This window comes from Electrophorus electricus, chromosome 15 (assembly GCF_013358815.1).
Source record: "Electrophorus electricus isolate fEleEle1 chromosome 15, fEleEle1.pri, whole genome shotgun sequence".
Taxonomy (NCBI): Eukaryota; Metazoa; Chordata; class Actinopteri; order Gymnotiformes; family Gymnotidae; genus Electrophorus; species Electrophorus electricus.
Genome location: NC_049549.1, coordinates 1,202,079 through 1,225,418, shown reverse-complemented (window position 1 = coordinate 1,225,418; position 23,340 = coordinate 1,202,079). Strand labels below are relative to the sequence as shown.

Sequence of the window (23,340 nt, the reverse complement as noted above, 5' to 3'; positions counted from 1 at the left end):
CAGCAAACTGCCCTTACGTGCATACAAAAATTAAACGCACATACATATTTAAAACATAATGAATTGGTCTTTACTTTTCAGTGACTGAGAGGAATGATACAGTATATTCCCACCCTTGCAATATTTAACTGAACTGATTCATTTGATATCAGTTGTAATTCCTGAGACATCAGTGAGTCAAATAATTAAATTTGTCACATAAAGTTTTAACTCATACCAGCGCCGTGTTTTGTACGAGACGTCCAGGTGTTGTGTAACAGAGTTGATTGGTGTCGTGGTTCCTATAGGAACTGCAGTAGTGAAGATCCAGGCCCAGTACCCTGATGGCTCGCACAGTGGCATCGCTTACAGCATCTTCAGTGGCAACACGCGGCAGTCTTTCAGCATTGGCTCCGCCACAGGTCAGAATGTAGATCCAGTTTGCAAACTAAATCGACTTTTTATAAAAGTAAGTATAAGTATTTAAAAAAAACAACGTGGTCAACTATGATCAAACGGATGCTGACCGTTTCACTTAGTTGTATATCTTCTCAGGCGACATCTGGGTGGAGAGTTCCGAAGGGCTGGATTTTGAAGAGACCCCTCGACTCCGCCTAGTGGTCAAGGCTGAAACTGCATCCTCTAGCTCCTTCATGGCAGTTAACCTGATCCTGCAGGATGTCAACGACAACTTGCCACGCTTCCAGCTACACAATTACATTGCTTATGTCCGTGAGGCCCAAGGATATGATTTCCCCATCATTCAGGTGCAGTAGCCATGCTCCCAGTGTTTTCATAATGGTGGACTTTTGCAAAAGTGTGAAACCGTGGAGTGAAATACCCTATGCCCTTTAATGGAACAGTTTCAACACAGGCCAGCAGTTTACCTTTCCCTTCTGTGTTTTCATTAACCGTGATTAAAATATAGTCCCAGCAGTTCCCTGCAGCCACAAACATTTCCCTCTTTTTTCCTCCTCCAAAAAAGGAGCGTTCCAAGCCCAATATTGCTCTGGGTTTCACGTTACACTGGAGCAGCTGTTGCAAATCGGCAAGTATTTTCATTCCAAATTTGGCCGGTAATTTCCTCAGGTGCTGGCGGATGACCTCGACCAGGGTCAGAACGGCCAGGTGACCTATTCCATCAGGTCGTCGTCCATGAGTGGCCTGTTCAAAGTCAACCCCCTCACAGGCAGCATCTCCACGGCCGCCATAATGGACAGAGAAATCTGGACGCAGACTAAGTATTGCTCCATATTCTCTTTCATCGAAGATCCACCCGTTATTACACCCATAAATAACCCATTCTTCTGTTTTTTTGTTTTTTTTTTCGATTTTCATGTCTGCAGGCTGGTTGTTATGGCAACGGACAGGGGCAGCCCTCGACTGGCAGGCTCTGCCACTCTCACCGTTATCATAGTAGATCTGAACGACAACCGTCCCACTATCCCAGTCCCACGCGAAGTTCGGGTCCCTGAGAGTGAGTTGACTGCTGGGTGAACTCAGTACCACTGATGTTATCAGCGAACTCTAGGCACTCTGCACTGTGGTGGGCAAACAGCCAGGCTAATAGTGCTGAAAGATCAACTCAATTACAATTACTGCCTCTCCCTCGAAGCTCTCACTGATCACATCCTGTCAAAGGGATGTAGTATCGAATTTTCCCAGGATTGTGAAAATTAAAAACAAATACTCACGCAAGGCAGCCTAAGGGGGGGAAGCTGTAATCCTCATGTACAGCGTTGACCATTCTAATCCATATAGATAATCCAACATAGATATAGATAATCAAGATAATCCAGTTTTAAGATCTGAACATGGCTTTGTTCCCTCCAGACACACTGATCGGGACAGTGATTACCCAGGTGACCGGGAATGACGTGGACTCTGGCCCTGCCCTGTCCTACTCCCTGTACCTGGATTCTGACTCTCAAGGCAAGTTTGGAATACACCGGTATGGAGGCGGGATCTCCCTGACAGCCACACTGGACTACGAGGAGAGGACATGGTACACTGTGACCATCAAAACATCGGACTCCGTGCACCAGAGCGAGGCCAATTTAACTGTACTGGTGGAGGACGTGAATGATAACAGCCCAGCATTCACACGGGACCTTTACCAGGTGAGAGAGATTACACACAGAGATTTACGTCACCAGGCGCCCAAATAGTGATGTTTCTTTATAGGCAAATTTGATTTGATTGGATTGTTTTTCTTCACAAGGGTATTTGAACTTTAGGTAGGGATTATTTGGACAGAGTAGTTTAGCTGATTTGCCTTAGTTCTTGTAACTTGTGAACTTGTTATGACAACAAATTTTGTTTTCCCATCTTGATTCAATGCCCTTTTTTGTTGTTGTTTTGACAGTCTAGAATAAAGTGTTTGTTTGCTCCTCAGGTGACCCTTGCAGAGCACTCTCCAGCTGGTAGTTCTGTTATTACTGTGACTGCTACTGACCAGGACTCTGGGGAAAATGGCAAGGTCACGTACAGAGTTGTGTCAACGCGAGACATGTTCTACATCGACCCAAGCAATGGTAATAGTTGTTTACTTTCATAAGCCCAAACATTGCTACTGTGTTTGTGTATGTCCTTACGTCTTTGGGACTCACGGCAGAAATAGCGTTTTTTAAATTTTGCCTACTTCGGTGTGTTGTTTCCATGCAGGCACACTCTTCATCAACCAGAGGGTGGAGTTTGACTCTGACTGCCCATCCTTCCTGGTGGTGGTCGAGGCCAGCGATGGTGGAACGCCGCCGCTGACTTCTCTCGCCACAGTGCAAGTGCACATGTCTGATGTCAACGATAATGCCCCTCTGTTCCACCAAATGGAGTACAGAGCTGCACTGTCGGAGAATGAGCTCCCTGGATCCACCATCCTCACCCTGGAAGCTGCTGACAAGGACCTGTCCCGGGACAACTGTGGTTTCGACTTTGCTATCGCTAGCGGAAACATCGGCAATGCCTTCCAAATCGATAGCAGTGTAAGCTTCCATGAAGGCCATGGATTTCAAATAGCTGGAACACTAATCTTAGCGGACAGGCTTGATTTTGAAGCTGTGCCAACTTACAATCTCACTATCGTGGCCTCCGATCGAGGAATACCGCAACGAAGCTCGACCACTTCCGTCCTGATCACAATAACGGACACCAACGACAACCCGCCAGCCTTCAGCAAGGCAGAGTACAGCATTGTCCTGAGCGAAGGGACAGAAACCAGCACAGAAATACTTTGCTTGTCTGCTCTAGACCCAGATTCTGCCCCTAACGGACAGGTCCAGTATTCCATCAGCTCTGGAGATGAGAGCGAGCTCTTCTTGTTGGACCAACGGACCGGTGCGCTCCACCTGCGAAGGTCTCTGGACAGTGAGCGACAATCGTCTCACATGCTTATCGTGAAAGCTTCAGATGGGCAAGGGCTCTTTGCTCTCGCTCCTGTTACGGTTGAGGTGAAGGACGTGAATGACAATCGACCTGTTTTTCCTCTCAAAACACTGACAGCAAGCGTTCGAGAGAACCTGGCCCAGAACACACTAGTCACCACGCTGTATGCCATCGATCAAGATACAGGAGCGTTTGGCCAACTGAGATACTACATAATGGATAAGTCAGGAAGTGGCAAGGAATCATTCGTGGTAAACCAGACCTCTGGAGAGGTGCGAGCCCGCTCGAGTTTTGACTTTGAGAAGATGAACTCGTTCCACTTCGTCGCCGTGGCGATGGACGCAGGCAACTACTCCGCAACCGCCACAGTTCAGGTGTACGTGACCGGGGAAGATGAGTATGACCCCGTGTTCACCAGCTCGCATTTCTCTTTCCACGTGCCCCAGGGAGCGAAAAAAGGGCAGAACATCGGGCAAGTGCTTGCCAGCGACGAGGACGGAGGTGTGGACGGCATCGTCCTGTACAGCCTGGCTGAGAGCTCCCCTTACTTTGATGTCAACATATCCACAGGAATGGTCTCCCTGAAGTTGGATGCCAATGGCCGACATGCGAGCAGGTCTAAGAGAGACATCCGTCAGATGACTCTAAAAGTGATAGCACACAGCCCACTGGAGAGTTCTCGCGTAGGCACTGCCCAGGTTACCATTGATATCACTCACACGGCCTTTGGTCTAACTACAGACGTGAACATGCTGCTAGTTGGTGTCATAGCCACTTCCTTGGCAGTTATAATGGTCTTGATCATAGTGGCTGCAGTGCTGTTCTTCTTGCGCTCTCGTAGGAAGAAGTACCAAGAGGCTCATCGTAGAATTGTGACCTCTGGTACAGTACTAGAGACTCTGGATGAAGCAAAAGTCCACAGAAGTGAAAAACTCTATCACCAAACTCTTCCTGGATATGCGGCAGTCCAGGGCGGGGGAGGAGGTGGACCCTACACTCGAGGGGGGTCGCTGGACCCCTCTCACTCCAGTGGACGTGGTTCGGCTGACGCAGAGGCGGCGGAGGATGACGAAATCCGCATGATTAATGAATATCCACGGGTCTCCAGCATTTCATCCTCCATACAGGAGCACATAGCTGCCCGAGGGCCTGATTCCGGGATCCAGCAAGATGCCGACCAGCTTTCCGACATCTCTGGTGAGCCTGGTATGGATGCACACCAGTGGTTTAAAGGAAAAAAGATAGGAAGCATAGGTGGAACTCTGCTGGCAGGCCAGACCCCAATGTATCGGGATGAGGGTGGCGGATATCTAGGGGTAGGAAGAGGGCTTAACATTTCACAGCCGAAAGACTACACTTTCCCAGAGGATGGGAAACCCATAGTGGCTGGCTCTCTCACAGCTATTGTGGCCAGTGATGAGGAACTGAGAGGTAGCTACAACTGGGACTACCTCCTAAACTGGTGCCCACAGTTCCAGCCGTTGGCTAACGTCTTTACTGAAATTGCCCGGCTGAAAGACGAGAACGCCCCAGTTAACCCACGCCGGCCATTTCAGCCCAAGGCAAAGATGGATCCCAAGCTCAGAATTGACCCCCCTCCTTTAATCACGTCTGTAGCCCATCCTGGGGCCAAAACTGTCCTTCCAAAACCTGCGGTAGGACGAACTCTTCCCCAACTGTCCTTGAAACGATCTCCCATTAGCCATGATGGCTCTTCAGTAGCCATGTCGCCAAGTTTCTCACCATCCCTGTCCCCATTGGCTGCATGTTCCCCAGCCATCTCCCCGTTTGGGATAAGCCAGGGCCCATCTGCTCCTAGTACCAGCACAACTGAACACTCCCTAGAGCACAGTGAAGAGGCCGAGCTTCGGATTTAACCCCTTTAAAGCCTTGCACTGCTCTAAAAGCGTCCCGCCTGACTCAGGACCCTGTGCATGACAATGTGGTCATGATGTCATGTGAAATGTCATGTTGCCTCACTGCTGGCCAGAGAGTTGAGGATGCAACGTTACCATGCTGACTACAGATCATGTTACCATGCTGAAGCCAGAATGGCTTCTCAAACACTCTCTCCATGAAAATAGCAAGTGACATGTTTAATTGCCCACATTTGCACATTCTACAGAGAGCTAAGTTTGATGTCAATATTTTGTAAGAGGAGGACACTTTTGTATTATATATTTTTGTACTTGTGTTTGTGGTCTTTGAACTAGAAAATGGCATTACTTATGTCAAAAGTTGTCATAACCTCTGAAACTTATACATTTTTATTTGTATATATGTGAGTGTAATAGTAAGTTTGTTCTAGTTCATCTAGTTTACATGTGCCATTCTAAAGTGTTCTAACAGTGTTCACAATGAAGCTCTTACTTCGTTCATCAGTATTATAAATAACTTTTGATTGTTTTGACAATATTTATAAAAAACTGGTTGTGTTTACTGGTTGTCCATATATAACATACTATGAAATATTTTGTCGTTAAAAAAAACCTTAACAGCGCTCACAGGTATCTTTTAACATGCTGCTCTTTGCTCATCTAATAGGCACACGTGGCTTACCAGGCTAACGGAAGCACAAAGCAGCTTATAAATACATGAGTACACTGATACTTTCAAATCTTTGCATTTTAGCAAAGACTGCGGTTTTCATCCCAGACATTCTTTCCCAGACATCCATGGTGAGCGTTTGAGCTCAGTGCATCAAGCTGGGGATCGGAGGCGAGGCTCCATCATGGTGAACTCTTGCAGGAGACACGCTGAACAACAGCACTTGTACTCCATTTCTGTATTCGTGAGCCATCAGTTAAATTCCTGCCTCTGCCAATAGCGGTAATCGTGGGTGGGACATAATCGGCCAATGCCAGGTGGCCTGTTGATATACGCGTTAAATAGGCAGACCTTTATCTCAGTCTCCAATTGTTAAGAAAACTTGAGTAACAAGGAGCCATTGAGGATTCCACAGTCAGTACATTAAAATGAAAACTTTGACTTCTGTCCTTTCTCATGGCTACCTGTTGCAGCACACTGATCAATTTTACTTTGCATGTCGTTCATGTGATAATGTGCATTGCACTTGTAAACAGTGCAAACAAGTGTATTGCTTTAGAATTACTTGTTTGCAGTTGAAGTGAGGTGCCATTTCTGAGTACGCCAGAACGATACACCAGTTCCGTATAACCTTGAGACTTTGTGAAAAAACTAACTGGATGTTGGTGCGCAGACAACACTGTGGTCCTGTATTCAAATCAAATTACAACGGTTATCCTTCATCATGAGCTACATGAAATAGCAATCACCCGTATCATTGCCTAATGAGGATATATCAACTTTCCTCATGGCTTTAGTCTTTGCCAGATTTATACAACAGCCTCCTGAAGATTTGTGATGATTCCTTCCATTTGTTCAAGTGCAGTTTTGATTTTAACAGCTCTTTCTGTGTTTACTTCCTGGAGGATTCGGATATATGGACAAATGCTGCTCAGACTGATGTCGAGGAGACTTCACACATTTTACAGAATCTGTCTGCCCAGTGACACGAATGTACTGCATTCCCTTTTTGTCTTTTCTTCCTTGATGTTTGTGAATGTTTGTTGCCAAAGCGTCTTACACATACTTCCTGCCTTTTTCAGTGGAAAATATATCACAGTGACCCGTATGCTAAATGTTGTCATGTGAGCAGTATTAACAGTGTGTTGGAACACAAGATTGCCTTTTATTTCAGATGCCTGCAACCTGTGGATCGCTTGCCATGTTTTGTTTTGTTTTTCTTTCATTGGCTTGCTTTTGACATGATGTTTCTCTGTTTTTACAGGCTGCAAAGGTTCATAGGTACAATTGTACATATGCCGTATGTATACGCATTTACTGTCCACTGAAGATTTTCCATTAAATACATTTTGTGTTTGGTTTTCAATAAGCTCGAGTCTTTTAGGACACTCTCCCTGACTAACAGTGTTATAGATCAGCTTGTTCGGTAGTACCAGTGTTTCCGCCCGAGAACGTTTGTGTATATTTGTGTATGACAGCATGTGCTCTGCTCTTGTGCCGGTACTGCATTGGTGTAGGTGGCCCATAGATAGGCCCGTAACAAGTAACGTCTGAATCCAATCGACTGTGAAGTTCAGGATCCGCAATATCTATGCTGTATCTGAGGAAAATAAATGTATACTTGTTTACGTTCCGTTGAATTGTATTCACTGTAAAGTTCACCATAAAAGTTCATGTTCTGCTGCCCTTTGAATAGTATTGATGTCTAGGATGGAGCTTGTCATTTGTCCAGTCTTTTTACGTAATAGTCCAAAGGTCATTTGATGGCAGTTGTTTGTAAATGTCCTTTGTAAATGTTAACCAGGTCTCACTGAACATTTCATTACAATTATTTCCAGCCATACCCTAACCCTTATGGACCAGAGTACATTTGTACTGTATTTGGTAAAGTGCCTGATTAAAATATTATCCGTAATTTTAAGTAACATCCAGTTGATCTGTTTATTACAACTTGATTCTTTATTCATGAGAGCTGTTGCTGATTAAAAAGAACAGCATAAAGTATATGAAGCTACAGGTTTGTTTGTTTGTTTGTTTATTTTGTTAAAAAAAATTTTTTTTAAACCTTCACAGGACTCCCAAGTTTGGTATGTGTGACTATTATCTCAACAGATTTACCTCATACAGATGTACCTTATAGAGTTGGTTGATGTTAATGTTCGCTATACGAGACTGTTTTGCTTTTGAATTGAATCAGGGCCTCATTTGAACCGGAAGGCAAAAGCCTAGCATATCTAATCCATTCTAATGGTCTAAAACGGCAGGAGGCATCTGACCTTTGAAGCCGCTCGTGGAAGATGGGTAAGTGGTTAAGCCTGCGAATGAACCCGAGTGTCAGCGGTGAGCGGTGCAGCCAAACGAAACATGAAATGGATTCAAGATGGAGCTTCAACATGGTTGACAAACTGATGCAGATTTATAGTGTGTGTCAAAAAAATTAAAAAAGAAAACAAAACAAAAAAAAACAAAACAAACAAACATTCCCCAAAGAAGCACACATACCCTGCATGAGCTGTCTGATATTTGTAGCCTGGGTTTGATGGTGGAGGCAACAAGAAAAGAATACCAGTTTTAGATAATGACATATTTCCAGTTTCTTGAACCAAATGTATGTAGGTCTACACATCTGTCCTTCTAACTGTCCTCTCAAAACCTGCATAGGAAGTGTTAAGTGGGAAGGACCTTCGGTACAGTGCTCCAGAGAAGATGAGAGAGAGAGCGGGTTGATTTAGCTGCTTGCTTTGGATGTTGTCGTTACTTCTCCAAGCAGGCAAAGAAAGCTTTAAATCAGAGGTGTCTTAAGCCGTGGAAAACAGGACGTTGGATGCGATTAGTGTATGAGTCATGGGCAGGGACAGTCATTTGTGTAATTTGATATTGGTCCCAGCACCCCTATAGTGGCGTTGCGTTGACGATGCATGAAGCCAAAGGTATCTGGAATTAAATTGGTGACACCACCGTTGTATTGTTGCACCAGGTTACACCACTACATAGTAACAACGGATGTATACACTATGAGCTGAGGCCATTTTGGGCTGAAGTGGTAATGAAGCATGAATTTATAAGTGTAAATTATGCCACAGCCATGGAACTTAATATGAAGTGCAATTCCAAAAACAGAGATGAGTTATAGAATGGCAAGCAGCAAATATTATATTACTGCATTTTGACACAAAATGAAATGTAACCCAATATGTATCCAGGCTGTGTTTCCCCCCACGTTCGCATCTTCAGGCTAGAAGGTCAGGTGAGGGGAGACACTTAAATGAGTCCCACACTAGCATGACATCATCCGCTGGCGCGAACGTTTCCAGCGCGATGAGACGAAGCTGGAGTCGCGCGAGGACGCGGCACCGAAACAGCGCGAGCTGCATGCGTTCGCGTCAAACGCTGTCCACGGCATGGGAGGTGTGGATGACAAAGTACTGGCTGTAGCCACATTTCTTTCCCATCATGGCCTTATTTAGCTTCCAGTGTGATTTTGCGTTCTTGCCACACATCTGCAAACACGCTGGAGTGTTTGTGAGCTCGAGACATATGGTTCTAACATCAGCAGGAGAGAGCGACTGAATGCAGGATAACAGTTTTTTTTTGTTTTTGTTTCATTGATCTCCATCGCTGAAATGGTCCCCCCTTGCAAAATAAATAAATAAATAAATTAAAAAGCTGTCAAAACATTAAAATTATGCAGCATGTCAGGCCAGATTTCTGTCGGTCACGATTATCAGATACTGTTCTAATTGAGCGCATTATCAAACTCAAACATGTTTTTAAATGAATAAATCTAGAAATGCAATGAAAGACTTTTCTCATTTAGTTTAACAAGCTCGGTCATCTGCAGTAATATCAAACCCAAAGGAAACTACTCGCTCGTGCGCTGGGAGACTTGTGTTGGTGACAGTGGAAAACAAGCTGATATGTTAGCATGCTTTGAAGGCCTCGCAGACGTCTTGTGGCTAGTCATAATAAAGAGTTCTAAAAAGGCCATGTTTTGCTCAGCCAATCCAGAGAGCTCTTGTGCCCCCCCTTCCTGACTGGGACTGGCATGGTCTTGAGAATATAATGACAATAACGACTGGGGAAGGTAATAGCTTTTGCAGAACAAGGCTGCTCGTTTTATGTCTCCTATTGGAAGAGACGGTTTCATAAAGATTCAGCCTGAGCTCAGCCGTCCCAAAAGAGACGACGTTCCTAATCAACGAGTGGCCGGTAACATTCTTCAAAGACCCGATTCCCATCTCGGTCTTGGGCGCTTTGGTTCTAAAGGATATAGGGAGGATCTGGCATCCACAGAGCGCAGTTCGACGTTGGAGCACTCCCCGGGAGTCTCAGCTGATGTCTGAGAACATGTGCGCATGAATTATCTGAAATTGTCTGAAAGCCCCTTGTACCTGCAGCCCGAGCTATCAGCACCCACGGGGGTTCTTCATGAGGAGTTGCTGGCACTCTGGAAACGTGGAGGCCTCCTCCTCTGCCCCAGTAAACCCTGCAGAGGGACTTCTGTTTTTCCTTTTTTGTGCGGTCCCTGTTTTTTTGTTTTGGTTTTTTTGTTTGTTTGTTTTTTGGTTTTTTTTCCCCCGCCTCGCTCTTCAAGGTCTTGTCAGGCTACTTGCGTGACTAGAATGAGTGGAAAAAAGTGAGTCTTCAAACCCCACTGGCACGCGATCCCTGATCTATTTTCGAAGCATGCTCTGTTTTTTTCCTCAACGTAAGATACACACGCACAGGGGGAAAAAAAAAACCGTGAGAGAAAAGCACCAGTGGTGGGGTGGATGGGGATCTGGTTCTCATTTTGAGCCGCCCTGCCGCCTTGTTTTGGCCTGCCAGGGAGAGCAACACTGCGGTGGGGAAAGGAGGGTGGCCAAAGCTGGGGAGGTAAGCAACCGCGGCCCGGGCTCTGGGCTCGCTGCTTAGCCCCTGTCACTTAGCAACCACCCGCAGGCTGGTTCTCATTAGCACTGCCAGCTGCGTGCGTTTCAGGCTTCCACACTCGTCTGTATTGTTTCGCTCCGCTTGCCTTTCCGGGCCTCTCTCGCCGTCCAGCAGGACGAGACGGAGGTGCCGCGCGCTCGCGGCCCGTTCTCGCTAGCAGGAAGCCTGGCACGTTCCGTTCGGACTGTCGTTCGGCTTCTTGCTGACATGATGTCAGCGGGACACGCTGCTGAACTGGACCCTTCCTTTCTGTAAGTACGTCCTGCTGTCAGAGTAAAAAGCACTTAGGCCACTCTCTAATGCAGCCTAGTCCTCTACGTAATTGACTTTTCCGAAGATGCATTGCTGAGTCAAAGGACCTAGGAGGAATACAGCGATCCGATGGGGCCAGATTCAGCAAGAGGTTTTAGCCCCGTCTGTGGTTTAAGTCTCATCATTTAGACTCTTGATTTGCGGAAAGTTGTTCTAAGACATCTTAATCATATCTTATGAATGCAGCATAGTTTTCCAGAAAATCCAATACACCCCTAAAGATGAAATAATTGTTTAACAGATCATTGCAAAGATTACCCTTTGTTTTTGGCAAAGTCAAATTTTTAAATGGACTATTTACACACGCATACTCGGCTAGGTTATGATGTCATCAGTTACAACCAAACCTTCAAAAACTGGACAACACCAGCATTCACAGTGAATGTGGAGTTACAGTTTCCTTGTAGCGAACATATCTGTTCCATTCAATCATAAATTAATTTTGGGTACTAAACCTTGTGTGATTGTGGATGCAAACAGACACATGGAACCAAACATGTTTACTGAGGGCAGGTTGATTTCTCTGACTGATATTTGCCTGGACTAATTTTCCACGGAAGATTCAGCACTCTGAGTAAGGGGAGGATGGACATATTGGCTCGGCCGGTAGTCAGCAGGTCCCACGTGAGCTCTTGGCATCCAGTGATGACGCAGTTTCCTCTGTAGTTACCAAGAGGATCTGTTTCCCTTTTTTTTTTACCCATGGAAGCCCTGAAAAGCCCACAGCGTTCCACTGACTGGATGCAGCCAGCCATTGGCTGAGGCCTCAGGCGAGGCGCTGTTTACGGCCACAGCTCTCGCCACGCTTGCCACGCTCGCCGTTTATTTTAAAACAGGCTGACCAGCGGCCCTGGACGTGCCACTTCCACTGCCGATGCCACGAGGTCATGGTGTCGTCTCCGCAGACAATGCCTGCGCAATGTTTCAAATGCCGACAGAGTCGCTCCTTGGAATCGGGCTGGAGCGTTTAATGAGGACCTTGTTGAGAGTTTAATGAGGAAATTGTTGAACTGAGTGATAAATGGTTAAGGTGTACTGCTTTCCCCGCTACTACCTACATATCAATCATACACTCTCCCATAACAAAACAAAAATAATCAAGAAAATGAATTAAAAATATATATATCCCCCCCCCCCCCCCAAAAAAAAAGCTCCATAGCCTTTGAAAAGGAAGTCCTTTTTTGTCACATTGTTATTCTTGAGTTGCTGCTCTGTTGATCTAACCTTGCTGGTGCAAGTGCCAGTTATTTTCTTTAGTTCCTTGTCTCTGTGGTTCTCTGGCTCTCACACTCGGCCAGGCCTCTCAGGCTGGGGGAGGGTGAGATGGATGGGGTGAACACAGACAGCTTCCAGTGCCTCCTCGACAGTGAGTAGCGAGGGGGAGACCTGAGGAGAGGAGGCTCAGTTCTGTTCTCTCTTCAGAGAAAGTGTTGTTTTGCACGGTCCGAGTGAGGGGATTCGCTAAATGTGCAGGCATCGTAACCCACGCACGAGACGTGCAGGCCACGGACCCAGCGGACAGGTGCAGGAAATGGCCCAGCTAATGAATATCCATTCAAAATAAGTCCACCTGTTTTTACAGGCTTTTATCATCGAATCACCCTCTGGAAAGGTTTGAAAGTTTATGGGGTTTTGTACAGCCGCCTTTTTTCTTTTTAAATGTTGCCTGTGGTTAGCCCCTTCCCACATTTAAAATGGTGTTCTGTCTATTTTATATCTACCTGTTTTTTTTAATCTATCTTGCATTTGTCATCTTTTGCAACCTCAGTTCCTTCCTACACACTAATCCTGAAATATGGTGAAATCTGGTTGCTTTTATTTCACCTCTCTGCTTTCCCTTCACTGCTGCCAGTGTTGGCGGACAGATGTGGCATGGGTCCTCCCTGCACGGTCTCCTTCTCAGCTCCTCGTGAAAATCAAACGTGGGGGCCGTCCAGTGATTTGGTGCGTCAAACAAATTGCATTTCTGGAATATTTATGAAGGCCATACGGAAAAGATTCTGGATTCCCGCAAACTTCTTGAGACACCTGCTTTCTCCTGTAGGCTGCTCTGGTCCCGCGGTCTTCCTGCAGGCTCTTGGAGATGCTCACACGATGGTGCTAATTGTTCAAGACTCCTTGCAGCAGTGTCCCGATTCCATAATAAACTGAACCAGGGATCCCAATAAAGTTAGGCCACCTTAAGGTGGTGAGTAATAGCTTGAATACTCTGTGTAACAGTTTATTTAAACCTTTATTTTAAAGGATTTAAATCGCTATCTCCTTCTCTCTCACCATGTGTGTGTGCATGTGTGTCTTGCTGTCTCTTTCCCTCATCTTTTCTCCCCACAAGACCAAGACGTTTCACACAGGTTTTGAAATATTTGACCTACATTAACACCCAGCTCATTTTACCTGACACCTGACTACTGAGCAAAAGCAAGTGCTGAATGATGTCATAATTGCTTTTTTTTGTCATAAAAGCTTTTTAAACGTCAGCAAGGAGTGCATGACTCTGGAGATCAGGATGTTGCTCCCCACAGCCTCAGGGGGGACTTCGCTTAGCTCTGATCTCTTTTTAATCTTTCTTAATGAACTTGTCGGCTATCCGTGGCCCTCGGGCCTTGGCTTTTCAGCTGTGATCAACAAATTAAAAACACATTTACGCCAAAGCGTGCTCGGAGAGCCCATTTTACGCTGTCTAGAAATAGTCATAAAACAGGTTTCTGGACTCCTACATGCTTTACTGCCAAATTCACAAGTGAAAATGTTTTTGTGATAATACAGGGGAAATGTAGAGCATACATCTGCTACATTTTTACAGCACGCCGTACCTGACGCACAGCCAAGCTTTTATAACCATTTCCGTGGAGGTTCTAACTAAAGGTTAGAATTAAAGGTTCGGACCACAGAACGGAGCTCCTTTACATGCAAAATCGCTTAAAGGCATCTTTGATTTTCCGAAGGATACTAAACACCGGCCGGGCTTTCCTCCGAGCCGCCTGCGTCGGCACCACTATGTTCTGGTTTATGGAGGTGGGGGGGCAGTCTCGGGGGCAGAAGCATAGAGGGCAGGCAGGCAGGGTGGGCTGCAGAGAGAACTGACAATGGTGTTGGCGTAGGACGAGACACGAACGATCGCATTGGCGTAAGACGAGAAACATCCCCCCCCCCCCCCCCCCCCCCGCGCTTTAACCAATGTGTGGAACTGCTCAGCCAACATGAGGAGCAGCCTGGCCAGCTCCACTAACGAAAGGGAGGTAGATGCGTTTCCCATGCGAAGACAACTACGACTTATGGGCCACATGTGTATGGCGATTCAGCCGATGGTTTAAATATGACTTGGGGAGCGGAAAAAGTGATTCTTCGAAAAAACCTCAAAAACAAAAAACAAAACAAAACAAAACAAAGAAAGGACACAGAACAAGAGAAAAAAAATGATTCATCTTTAACATATCCAAGCCTGTCACATACATTTCTACCCCTCTGACCATGCTCTCATCTCACTCGTACTCACACAGCCCATTGTTCTGGCCCTCTCTTTTCATTGTTTGCATAATGAGAAAAGCTGAGAGGTTTTAAATGACTTATTGCGCAGTCTTGTGTGTGACCGTGCTGTAAGTCATTCACTTGTATGGTCAGGTAATCCATTTACTGCATTTAGGAAAATATGGGTGTTTATAAATTATTATAGAACAGGCCGGCTTTGTCAAAACCTGGCGTCACTTTCCACGACCAAGTTACAGATGACAAACCGCTGTGCACCATGAAATATAGGGCAGGTGCAATTCCATAGTGTCTGTTACTACGGAAACTGATTGATGCTAATGTATAGCTCTGCTTCCTTAAGCTTTGACCATCAAAGAAAGAAAAAAAACTGTTCTCAGATCAGCACAAATGGCTCCTCTCAGCAGCCTAGTTTCTATTGCTACTCTAGCATTGTCATGCTCTTTTTATTTTGAGACAGTAGGTATTAAACAGAATTCATTAACGGTGAAGAAATTCGTCAGGCAGAACAAAGAAGCGAAAAGTTCTTCATGAGAGCAAACAAATGTGGACAGAAAACAAATCAGTACGACATTTCCCAGACCTGCTTTGAGCAGTCTAAGAAAAAAAAAGTTTATTTCAAAACACACAGTAAAAAAAAAAAACTGTTCAGTCAAAAGGTGTCCAAACCTCTCATGCCTCTGAAGTTACTAACCTTTGTCTTACCCCTAACCACAAATGGAGTTTGGGAGAGATAGCTGGCATGAAACTCCTCCCACTGATTTAGTCCTCTCTCAGCGTTACCTTTCTCTGCGATTGGGCCTCCCTGACCTCTCCTGCCCCTCTGCCTCCAAGTATCCGATGCCCATAACCCCCCCCCCCCACCCCCCACCCCCCAGCTCCTCCGTGAGGCAAAGCGCCGACGCCGGCTTTCGCTCTGGCCCAAGTTCACTGGGTTCTTTCTTTCCCCCTTCTTTGGTTTTGTTTTGCAATCACTCCTCAAACCACACTCGGTAAACTGGAGGCATGGTCTGGGTTCACAAAACCTTTGGTTTAGAAGGGCAAGTATCGGCCGCAGCTTTGTCCGGTGGTCAGCACCGCTCTCCCGTGTGGAATTAAAGCAGCAAGAAAGGCCATCGCTGAACAATGTGGACATCAAGCCTAGAAGTTCAGGAAAGGTTCCCTGCAGGGCTTTAGTGAGCAAGTACAAACAGTATAAACAGTCGTTTCTGAAGGAGGACATTTGCTGCATGTAACCAGTACGTATCAAATGAATATTAAACTGGACATTATTTATTGAATGGCAGTGGAGTTTATATAGGTTTATGCAGAGTTGTCACAGAGTTGTCAAACACCCCGAAAAGTCTGGGCAACGCACTCCGGCAAAGTCAATAAAATATAGCATGTGTAATTTCTCATGTTCCACCTCTGGAAAGGAGCTACCGAGCATCTCAGACACCACAAACCCGTCGTCAGAAAAAAAACAAAACAGCGGTCTTGTGCAAAAAGTGCGACTCTAGCATGGTGCTTACCAACAGTGTGGCCAGCAGATCAGCAACCTTTCTGAATACTTGGAGCTTATTCCTGTTGTTGGAAATGGAAAGTAGACCACAGAGTCCGACCCAGTCACTTCAAGTGATAAAGTGAGACAAGAACGTTATTTCTGGGCAACAAGCTTCGTGAGACAGAAACCCCATTTTTCAGTCTTTTTTTAATCTAAAATATAACAGGTTAAACTCTGGCATCCCTCAATACAAATAATAGAGCAAGGAATTTGCACCACCTTTCATATAATAATTGTATTGTGACCATGTAAGCATAACTTTTATCAAGACTCTCTCTCTCTCTCTCTCTCTCTTTCTCTCTCACACACACACACACACACACACACACACACACACACACACACACACACACACACACACACACACACACACACACACACACACACAATCACACACACACACACACACAATCACACACACACACACACACACACACACACAATCACACACACACACACACACACACACACACACACACACACACACACACACAATCACACACACACACACACACACAATCACACACACACACACACACACACACACACAATCACACACACACACACACACACACACACACACACACACACACAATCACACACACACACACACACACACACACACACACAATCACACAGGCTTTCACATGGTAGCCTTCATTTCTTTGCCAGCACCATGGGAAAAACAAAGGAAGACGTGGCAAGCATTTATAGTACACCCTGGTCTAAGGCCTGTTAAGCGATCCCAGGTTCCTGTCAAACACTCTCGGAGATCTCACAGGCGCTTGTAAAGCCTGGCAAAGGTGAGGCAGTACTTTGCACGCTCTCATCTCCAGTGCAGCTCGCCACTTTCCTGACCTTTACACTGCCAGGTATTATGGAGAGTTGCCATGTTCCAGTGCAGGAACCAAGCATAATTGGTGTAGGGGTGGGGCACAGGGGTTTGGGGGGGGAAAGCTACATCTGTCACTCAACTAAAAATGCAGGCTTTTGAACCTCTTAGAAACGTCACATGCTGCTCTTCTACTGTCTGATAAAGGAAATAATTTCAGATTCTACCATTCTAACAGGGAACTTTGGAGTGAGCTGGCATACAGACATGTGGGCAAAAAAAAGAACACATTACGTGAGGGGTTGCAAGTTTCCGTTAAAAGTGCACAGAATGTTTTGATGACGAATTTACACGAGTCTGGTGTTATTTGTTGTGCTTTGCTTTGAATGGCCTTTGCAAACCAGGGAATCTGGGCGCTACACACAAAGCACATTACTGCAAATCCACACACTCAGCTGCAGTCCAACCTTTCATAGCCCACGGCCTCCTGTGTACAGCTCAGGTAGATTATGAACAACTGGACTTGTTTTAGCAAAAAATAAATAAATTGAAAAAAAAAAATCCTGAGGCCCGTGGGCTACAATCAAGGAATACCTCGGACAGTTTTGGCCAACCCCAGCGTCATAACCATACCCTCAACATAAAGAACGGAGAGCACACGTTATGTTTAGCTGCGCTCTGTGCTGGCCCGTCTAAGCGCATTATGGTTGTCATTGAAAATGGATGCGAATTAGGCCGTGGTGGTGAAGCACTACGTGTTTTAGTAACCCTGGCCATTACCCAGCTCAAATACAGCGGCCAGACGAGAGCAGTGGAGCTGAAGTGAAAAACAGGCTGAGCTCATCTGCTTTCACTCCACACACCCCATCCTCCCGCGCCGTTCCACTCTGTAGCCGCATACGGTACGGTGAGTCTGAGTAATAAAACATGTTGTGTCTTCAGATGTTTTCATAGTTGTTGGTCCACAGGTGGTGCACGCAAGTGTTTGGTTTACTGCGGCACTAAACGAGGGTTCGTTTGTTTGTCTGTGACAGCCCTCGTCTCTGTTAGTCGCAGCCCAGAAAAGTAAAGATCACAATTAAAGTCTGAATTAGGAAGACGTCATTAATCTTAAAACTTTCTGTAAAGATGCTGTGGGTATTAGCCAAAGACTTGCAGGTCTGTTCGTTCGGAAGATCTTTTCCTTTTCCATCAAAGCTGTTATGATCTCTAACTACTGCAGCAGACAGTTTTTATTTCAATGCAGTGATTGAAATGTTTGCAAGGTTGGGAAGAAAACTGCAACTGGAATGCTAGGAAGTGGTTAATGTGTTCCTCTGTTCATCTTTGCTGGAATGATCAATAACAAGGTATTGTAGCTTTCGTGAACACCGCACCTAATATATGTGCTCTGTTCAAGCCAACGCTTGTCACTGTTAATATGAGAGAACATTTAGCTCATTACCACAAAGCAAGAAGCCCAGATACGATGCAATTATCTTCAAAGTCCAGATATAATTTATCCATTTATACTGCTGTTATTACACGATTCACAGCAGACTCCTCCCAGGTGGTCCACCATGGGTAACGCAATTACTGCTATATTGTATCATATGCGTTTCATGATTGTGAAGCCATCGAGATTGGCACGATGGGCATCTGGCAGCCTGGACCAAGGAAAGCAAACGTGGGGGTGGCACCGGACAAAGTCTGCCAGGGCACATAACCCAGCATGCGCGTGGAAGGCATTCATCATCACGAACAGCAGCAAGGCACCCTCTCGCACTGGGAGACTCAAACCCACCCAGACAACAGCTACAGGGCCCCCCCATAGCGCTGCACAAATCTTATTCATGGCTCCCTCAGGAATTGCCATTTTCTTTTTGCTCCGCTGGGAAAAAAGGAAAAGAGGTCACCCCCACCCCCCCCTTTGCGTTCAGCCTGTGCCAGACATCACCCATCACGAGGGTAACTGATTCTCTTTTTTTTTTATCCCTTTACAGAGGAGGGCTAAATTGATTTAGCGGGCTGCTGGCGTGAACGGAATTCGGGGTGCCCCTCACAAAAAGCAGCGCGGATCCCAGATGGAAGCAATGCAGCGGGCAGCGATTAGAACCTTTCGGGTTCTTTCAAAAGCTCCCCACTTGAACTGACAGTGATAGCTGCTTATAAATAGCTTCCAGAGATGGCTGTGAGGTGTAGAAAAGAAATGTCCCATAGATGCTTGTTTACAAAGGCATACTTTGGATTGCTTGGAACCACATTCTGAAGCCTGCAGCGGCTGGTTTGGAAAATCTCTAAAAAGTCAAAGGACCCGCTTTTGCATTGTACGCATGGCAACTGAATTTTTATCCTTGATTAGCCTTTGGCAACAGGTTTTGAACACAGTGGGGGGTGTATGTGGGTGGGTGAGTGTGTGTGTATGGGTGTGGGTGTGAAACATATAAACACTTCGCCTCAGATTCAGCTCCTGGCTTAGGCAGTCCAACACCTACGCCCCTGGACCACCCCAGTGTCGCAAAATTAATGCAAAGAATGCTAATTTAATCTTCTGTGGAATCAAATTCTGTTATTGTTTCACTTCACTGTTATGCAAGTCCAAAAAATAATTTCATATTTTAAAACAAATATTGGTCATGTGTTGCTTGGCCAAGAAATCTCAAGTAGAAGCCAGGTAAGAAGATAGGTAGCTCCCCCAGAGCAATAGATAACTTAATGTAAGACTTTTCCCTTTTTATTGGTCAAACTGGGATTCAGACGTTGAAAATATCACCATGAAAAAGCTTCCCAATGTTTTAAACTTTTGGAAACACTCAATGGTACCTCAAATGTAATGATTCAAAGCAGTATTTTGGTCTCTATAGACACCAGGCAAAAATGACACGGACATTTGATCAGCAGACGAGATCTCTTATCTTCGACTTTTCCATTCTGTTTTGGAGACACGGTGAGCACTAGTGTGATAGCCATTGCCATACCACAGAGCCACAAATAAAACCTTTAAACATTTGCCACACTTAGTTGTTCCATTAACTCACTAGGAGTGAGTTGGTTCCAGCCAAAAAGTATACCTTACTCATTGGTGCCCAAATACATACTTTAATCTCATCAACCCTGACATCTGTTTGATTATTATTCCATTCAAAACATGAATCACTTTAGAAACCACAGCATAACCAGTGCTGAATTATATGACTTTTGCTTAGCCTGGTCGTTTGGCTGACACTCTTATCCAGAGAAAAGTTTTTTTAAAAGGATGTGTAGAAGGGAAAAAGTTCAAAAAAGTACACAGACACTCTGAAAGGATTCATAGAATTCAAAATAAGAGTCTTCTCCTAGCTTGGATCAAGTGCATGTGTAACCAAGGGCAAAGAAACATTTCATACTGGAGGCACATAATAAGAGCAACAAGCCAGCTTCATTTACATTGAAGGGAGTGCATTCAAATGTACAAGAACACAAAACAGACAGATGATTTATAGAAAAGTATCTAAAGATGTTCCAATGCTTTGAAAACAGGAATAATTCCTCTTTTATCTCTCGCAGGGATGAGAGCAGACTCTGGGTGACTCTACGGAGACTCAGCACAACCCGTGGAGTGCCTGCCTTCCGCGGCCAAGCACAACAGCGGCGTGAGATGTAAAGGGCTCTGGGTGACAGAGGTAGAGGAGGACATGAGTCTGCATGGCCTAGGTCACGCGTGGCCATCGAAACAGGCCGCTGGGGTGCGCTGCGCACGGTTCTGGAATCCCACGGGAAAGATGGAAAGATTTCCTTGCGGAAAATACCAGCCTGGCCCTCACTGCGCTGCTCTGAATGGGGTTGAGGAGGAATGCGCGAGTCCGCTCGGGAAGAGGAGAGGTAAGAGGAGATCGACAGGGATACAGGAGTTTTGTACGCTCCGAGAATCGGACTAGGTCACGGGCTATCAACGGCTAACCGGCACCGGAACGGGCATGCGGCCTGTTGAAGTCATCTGTTTAAAACTCGGCTGCTGCCGGCAGACCTGACGCTGCTCTTTGTCACTCTGTCATCATATAACAGCCAGATTATAATGGCCATGACAAACTAGAGCCACCATGGAAGGTGGTGTAAAATGGACAGTAATGCACAGTAATGGACAATAATGGAGTCTGGAGATGTTTTCGCATTTTGGCCCAGATTTTTTTTTAAAAAGGATTTAGCTGGTTGTTTTTTTTTTTTATTTTGGACTACCTATTAGTTTGGTGCAGATGCTGTTTGTATAATAATTAGACTGAGCTTTGGGGGAACAAAGCCAATCATAGATCATCACCTGTAGATATCTTGCAGTGGAGCACGGGAGAGATGCGCTCATTTATGAAGTGAGTTGTCAGTTCTCTTAGTGTGTGAATATGCAGTAATAATTATGAACGGAACATATGCGGGCAGGCTGTGAAAAGTGCATTTCCTTTCAGAAGCACAATAACAGGAGGCAGGCCGGCAAGCTTCCAAATTGCTGTGATTATAGTGTCAGGACATTAAAAGGAGAAAGGGTTTGCTTCCTTCACACACCTGTGTGCCTTGCAATCTTGCAGTCTTGCAATCCTCTTTATAAGATGGCAATAACATTTCACAATAAGTGCCTTGTAGAATTTAGCAGAGCCCTTGTAAAAATGCATCAGGAAGTCTGCAGGCTGGCGAAACTAGTGGGACTCACAGGAGTGCCGGACGGTGGCGGACAGTGAGGGGCTAGAGCAACATTGATGGTCATATGCTTGGTGTGATACAAAAAAAAAGATTCATACAGCTTTTTTTTTTCTTTTTTTTTTTGCAGAGCAACCAAAAAAAAAACAAAAAACATGTAGGCAAACTGAAAATGAGGACAACACATTGTGCTCATGCCTGTCATTTAGGGGGCAGATTCTAGGGTGCCATTGATGAGCTGTCCAGGCCTGCATGCAAAGTTCCTGTGAGATGAGGACAGGACACAGGACCAGGTCAAGCAGTCACATTACACAGGATCTCATTTACAGGGGCTGGGGGGAGTATTTCCATGCAGAGACGATGGTTAAGATGTGCGATGCTGAGGTGGATTATTCTTTGCTATAACCTCGTAGAGCACCTGCTAAAATGAAGGGGATTACGAGGGGAAAAACATCCTTTTAAAGAAATTGAATTGCCCGTTTCCTAGAGTTTTGAAATTGTTTGCTTATGCTTTTTGCGATATGGTTGTGTCATGTGTGGCCCCTGAGTATAAGCATGCCGTCATATGTCGGTAAAGAGGGAATGCACGTTACAGGCACGTCAGTCGTTACCTTCTGGCGGTGAATCAAATAAGACATGACAGCGTGAAATATGCCGCTTTTCAAAGCCTCTGTCATGCAGAAAATCAGTTGTGAGGCAATCCAAAATGACAAAGTTTAGTTTAATAGCACTTTTGGTTTAATTCGCGTATCTGGTGCACCCATGGCATTACAAAAAAAGCAAAGCCGATGACCATGGCAGGTCTTTTCTCACTCTTTCTTCACGAATGACTACAATCAAAACAGCCAAAGCACTCTTTTACACACTGAAAATATGCCCTTTCGCCTGCAGGCCATAAGTGAATTATAGGTGATATGGTGAAGTGTTAAAGTGGAACGCTGGAAGCTGGCCAGTCCTCGTGGATCTGGGTGTAGTGTAGCTTCTTCACTGTTCCTGACAGACCTCACCTGCTTAGAGCAACTCTGGCATTCTCCAAAGGGCATCAGCATAGGAGCACTGCATATTTTACTGTGCATTTGCATCTGAAGGGATTACGGAGGCTACACACACCTCAAGGTTAAACTCCCCCTTATACAGATGGGCTTGGGTGACACTTTAATAGTCACGTTTAAGGAGATGCCGTTTGCTTTTTCTGTATACCGTCAAAATGATATTTCACACTGCACAGGAAAAGGGGTTTTTTTTTTTGGAAAAGCTTCACTTTCAGAGCACCTGACGCCTATCGTTCCCCGCTGTTCTCCCATGCATCGTTCCCTGCTGTTCTCCCATGCATCTCCAGGAAAGACTCGTTTAAATTACGCCCCTATTGCGTGCTTAGCCATGTTTACCAAATCTCGTGATCCAACCACAGGTAGCACTCAGGAAAAAACAACACAACTAAACGAGCACTTCAGAGAAACCTCTAACCAGCCCTGGCAGGCTTTATGACCCCTAAATAGCGCTCTGCGTTTATTTGCGGTCTCTCTATATCTGTCCTTTTGATTACGCAGGTGACGTTACCGGCCTGCACGGGTGCGCTCCCTCTTTTCGGTGTTTCATGGGCCACGCTGCTCTCGCGAACCTCGCGCGGTTTCACCCTTAAAGCTGCAGCGGGACTCTGAACGCAGCCTAAACGCGCGCGGGT

General features: G+C 45.5%; 1 protein-coding gene and 1 long non-coding RNA gene across 2 annotated transcripts in view; both read left to right on the top strand.

Moving 5' to 3' along the window:
- dchs1a (dachsous cadherin-related 1a) overlaps positions 1–7,535 on the top strand; it is an 86,737-nt gene extending 79,202 nt beyond the window's left edge. The window contains exons 15-21 of the mRNA XM_027017956.2: positions 288–401; positions 535–746; positions 1,069–1,220; positions 1,326–1,456; positions 1,813–2,099; positions 2,375–2,513; positions 2,644–7,535. Of these exons, the coding sequence (XP_026873757.2) occupies positions 288–401; positions 535–746; positions 1,069–1,220; positions 1,326–1,456; positions 1,813–2,099; positions 2,375–2,513; positions 2,644–5,237 (3,629 nt within the window). The 3' untranslated portion in view covers positions 5,238–7,535. The remainder of the gene's footprint in view (positions 1–287; positions 402–534; positions 747–1,068; positions 1,221–1,325; positions 1,457–1,812; positions 2,100–2,374; positions 2,514–2,643) is intronic.
- Positions 7,536–10,961: 3,426 nt separating this feature from the next.
- Positions 10,962–13,315, top strand: LOC118242493. Its single transcript, XR_004776871.1, has 3 exons — positions 10,962–11,090; positions 13,004–13,095; positions 13,196–13,315. It is a non-coding gene; the product is annotated as an uncharacterized LOC118242493 (long non-coding RNA).
- The last annotated feature ends 10,025 nt before the right edge of the window (positions 13,316–23,340 follow it).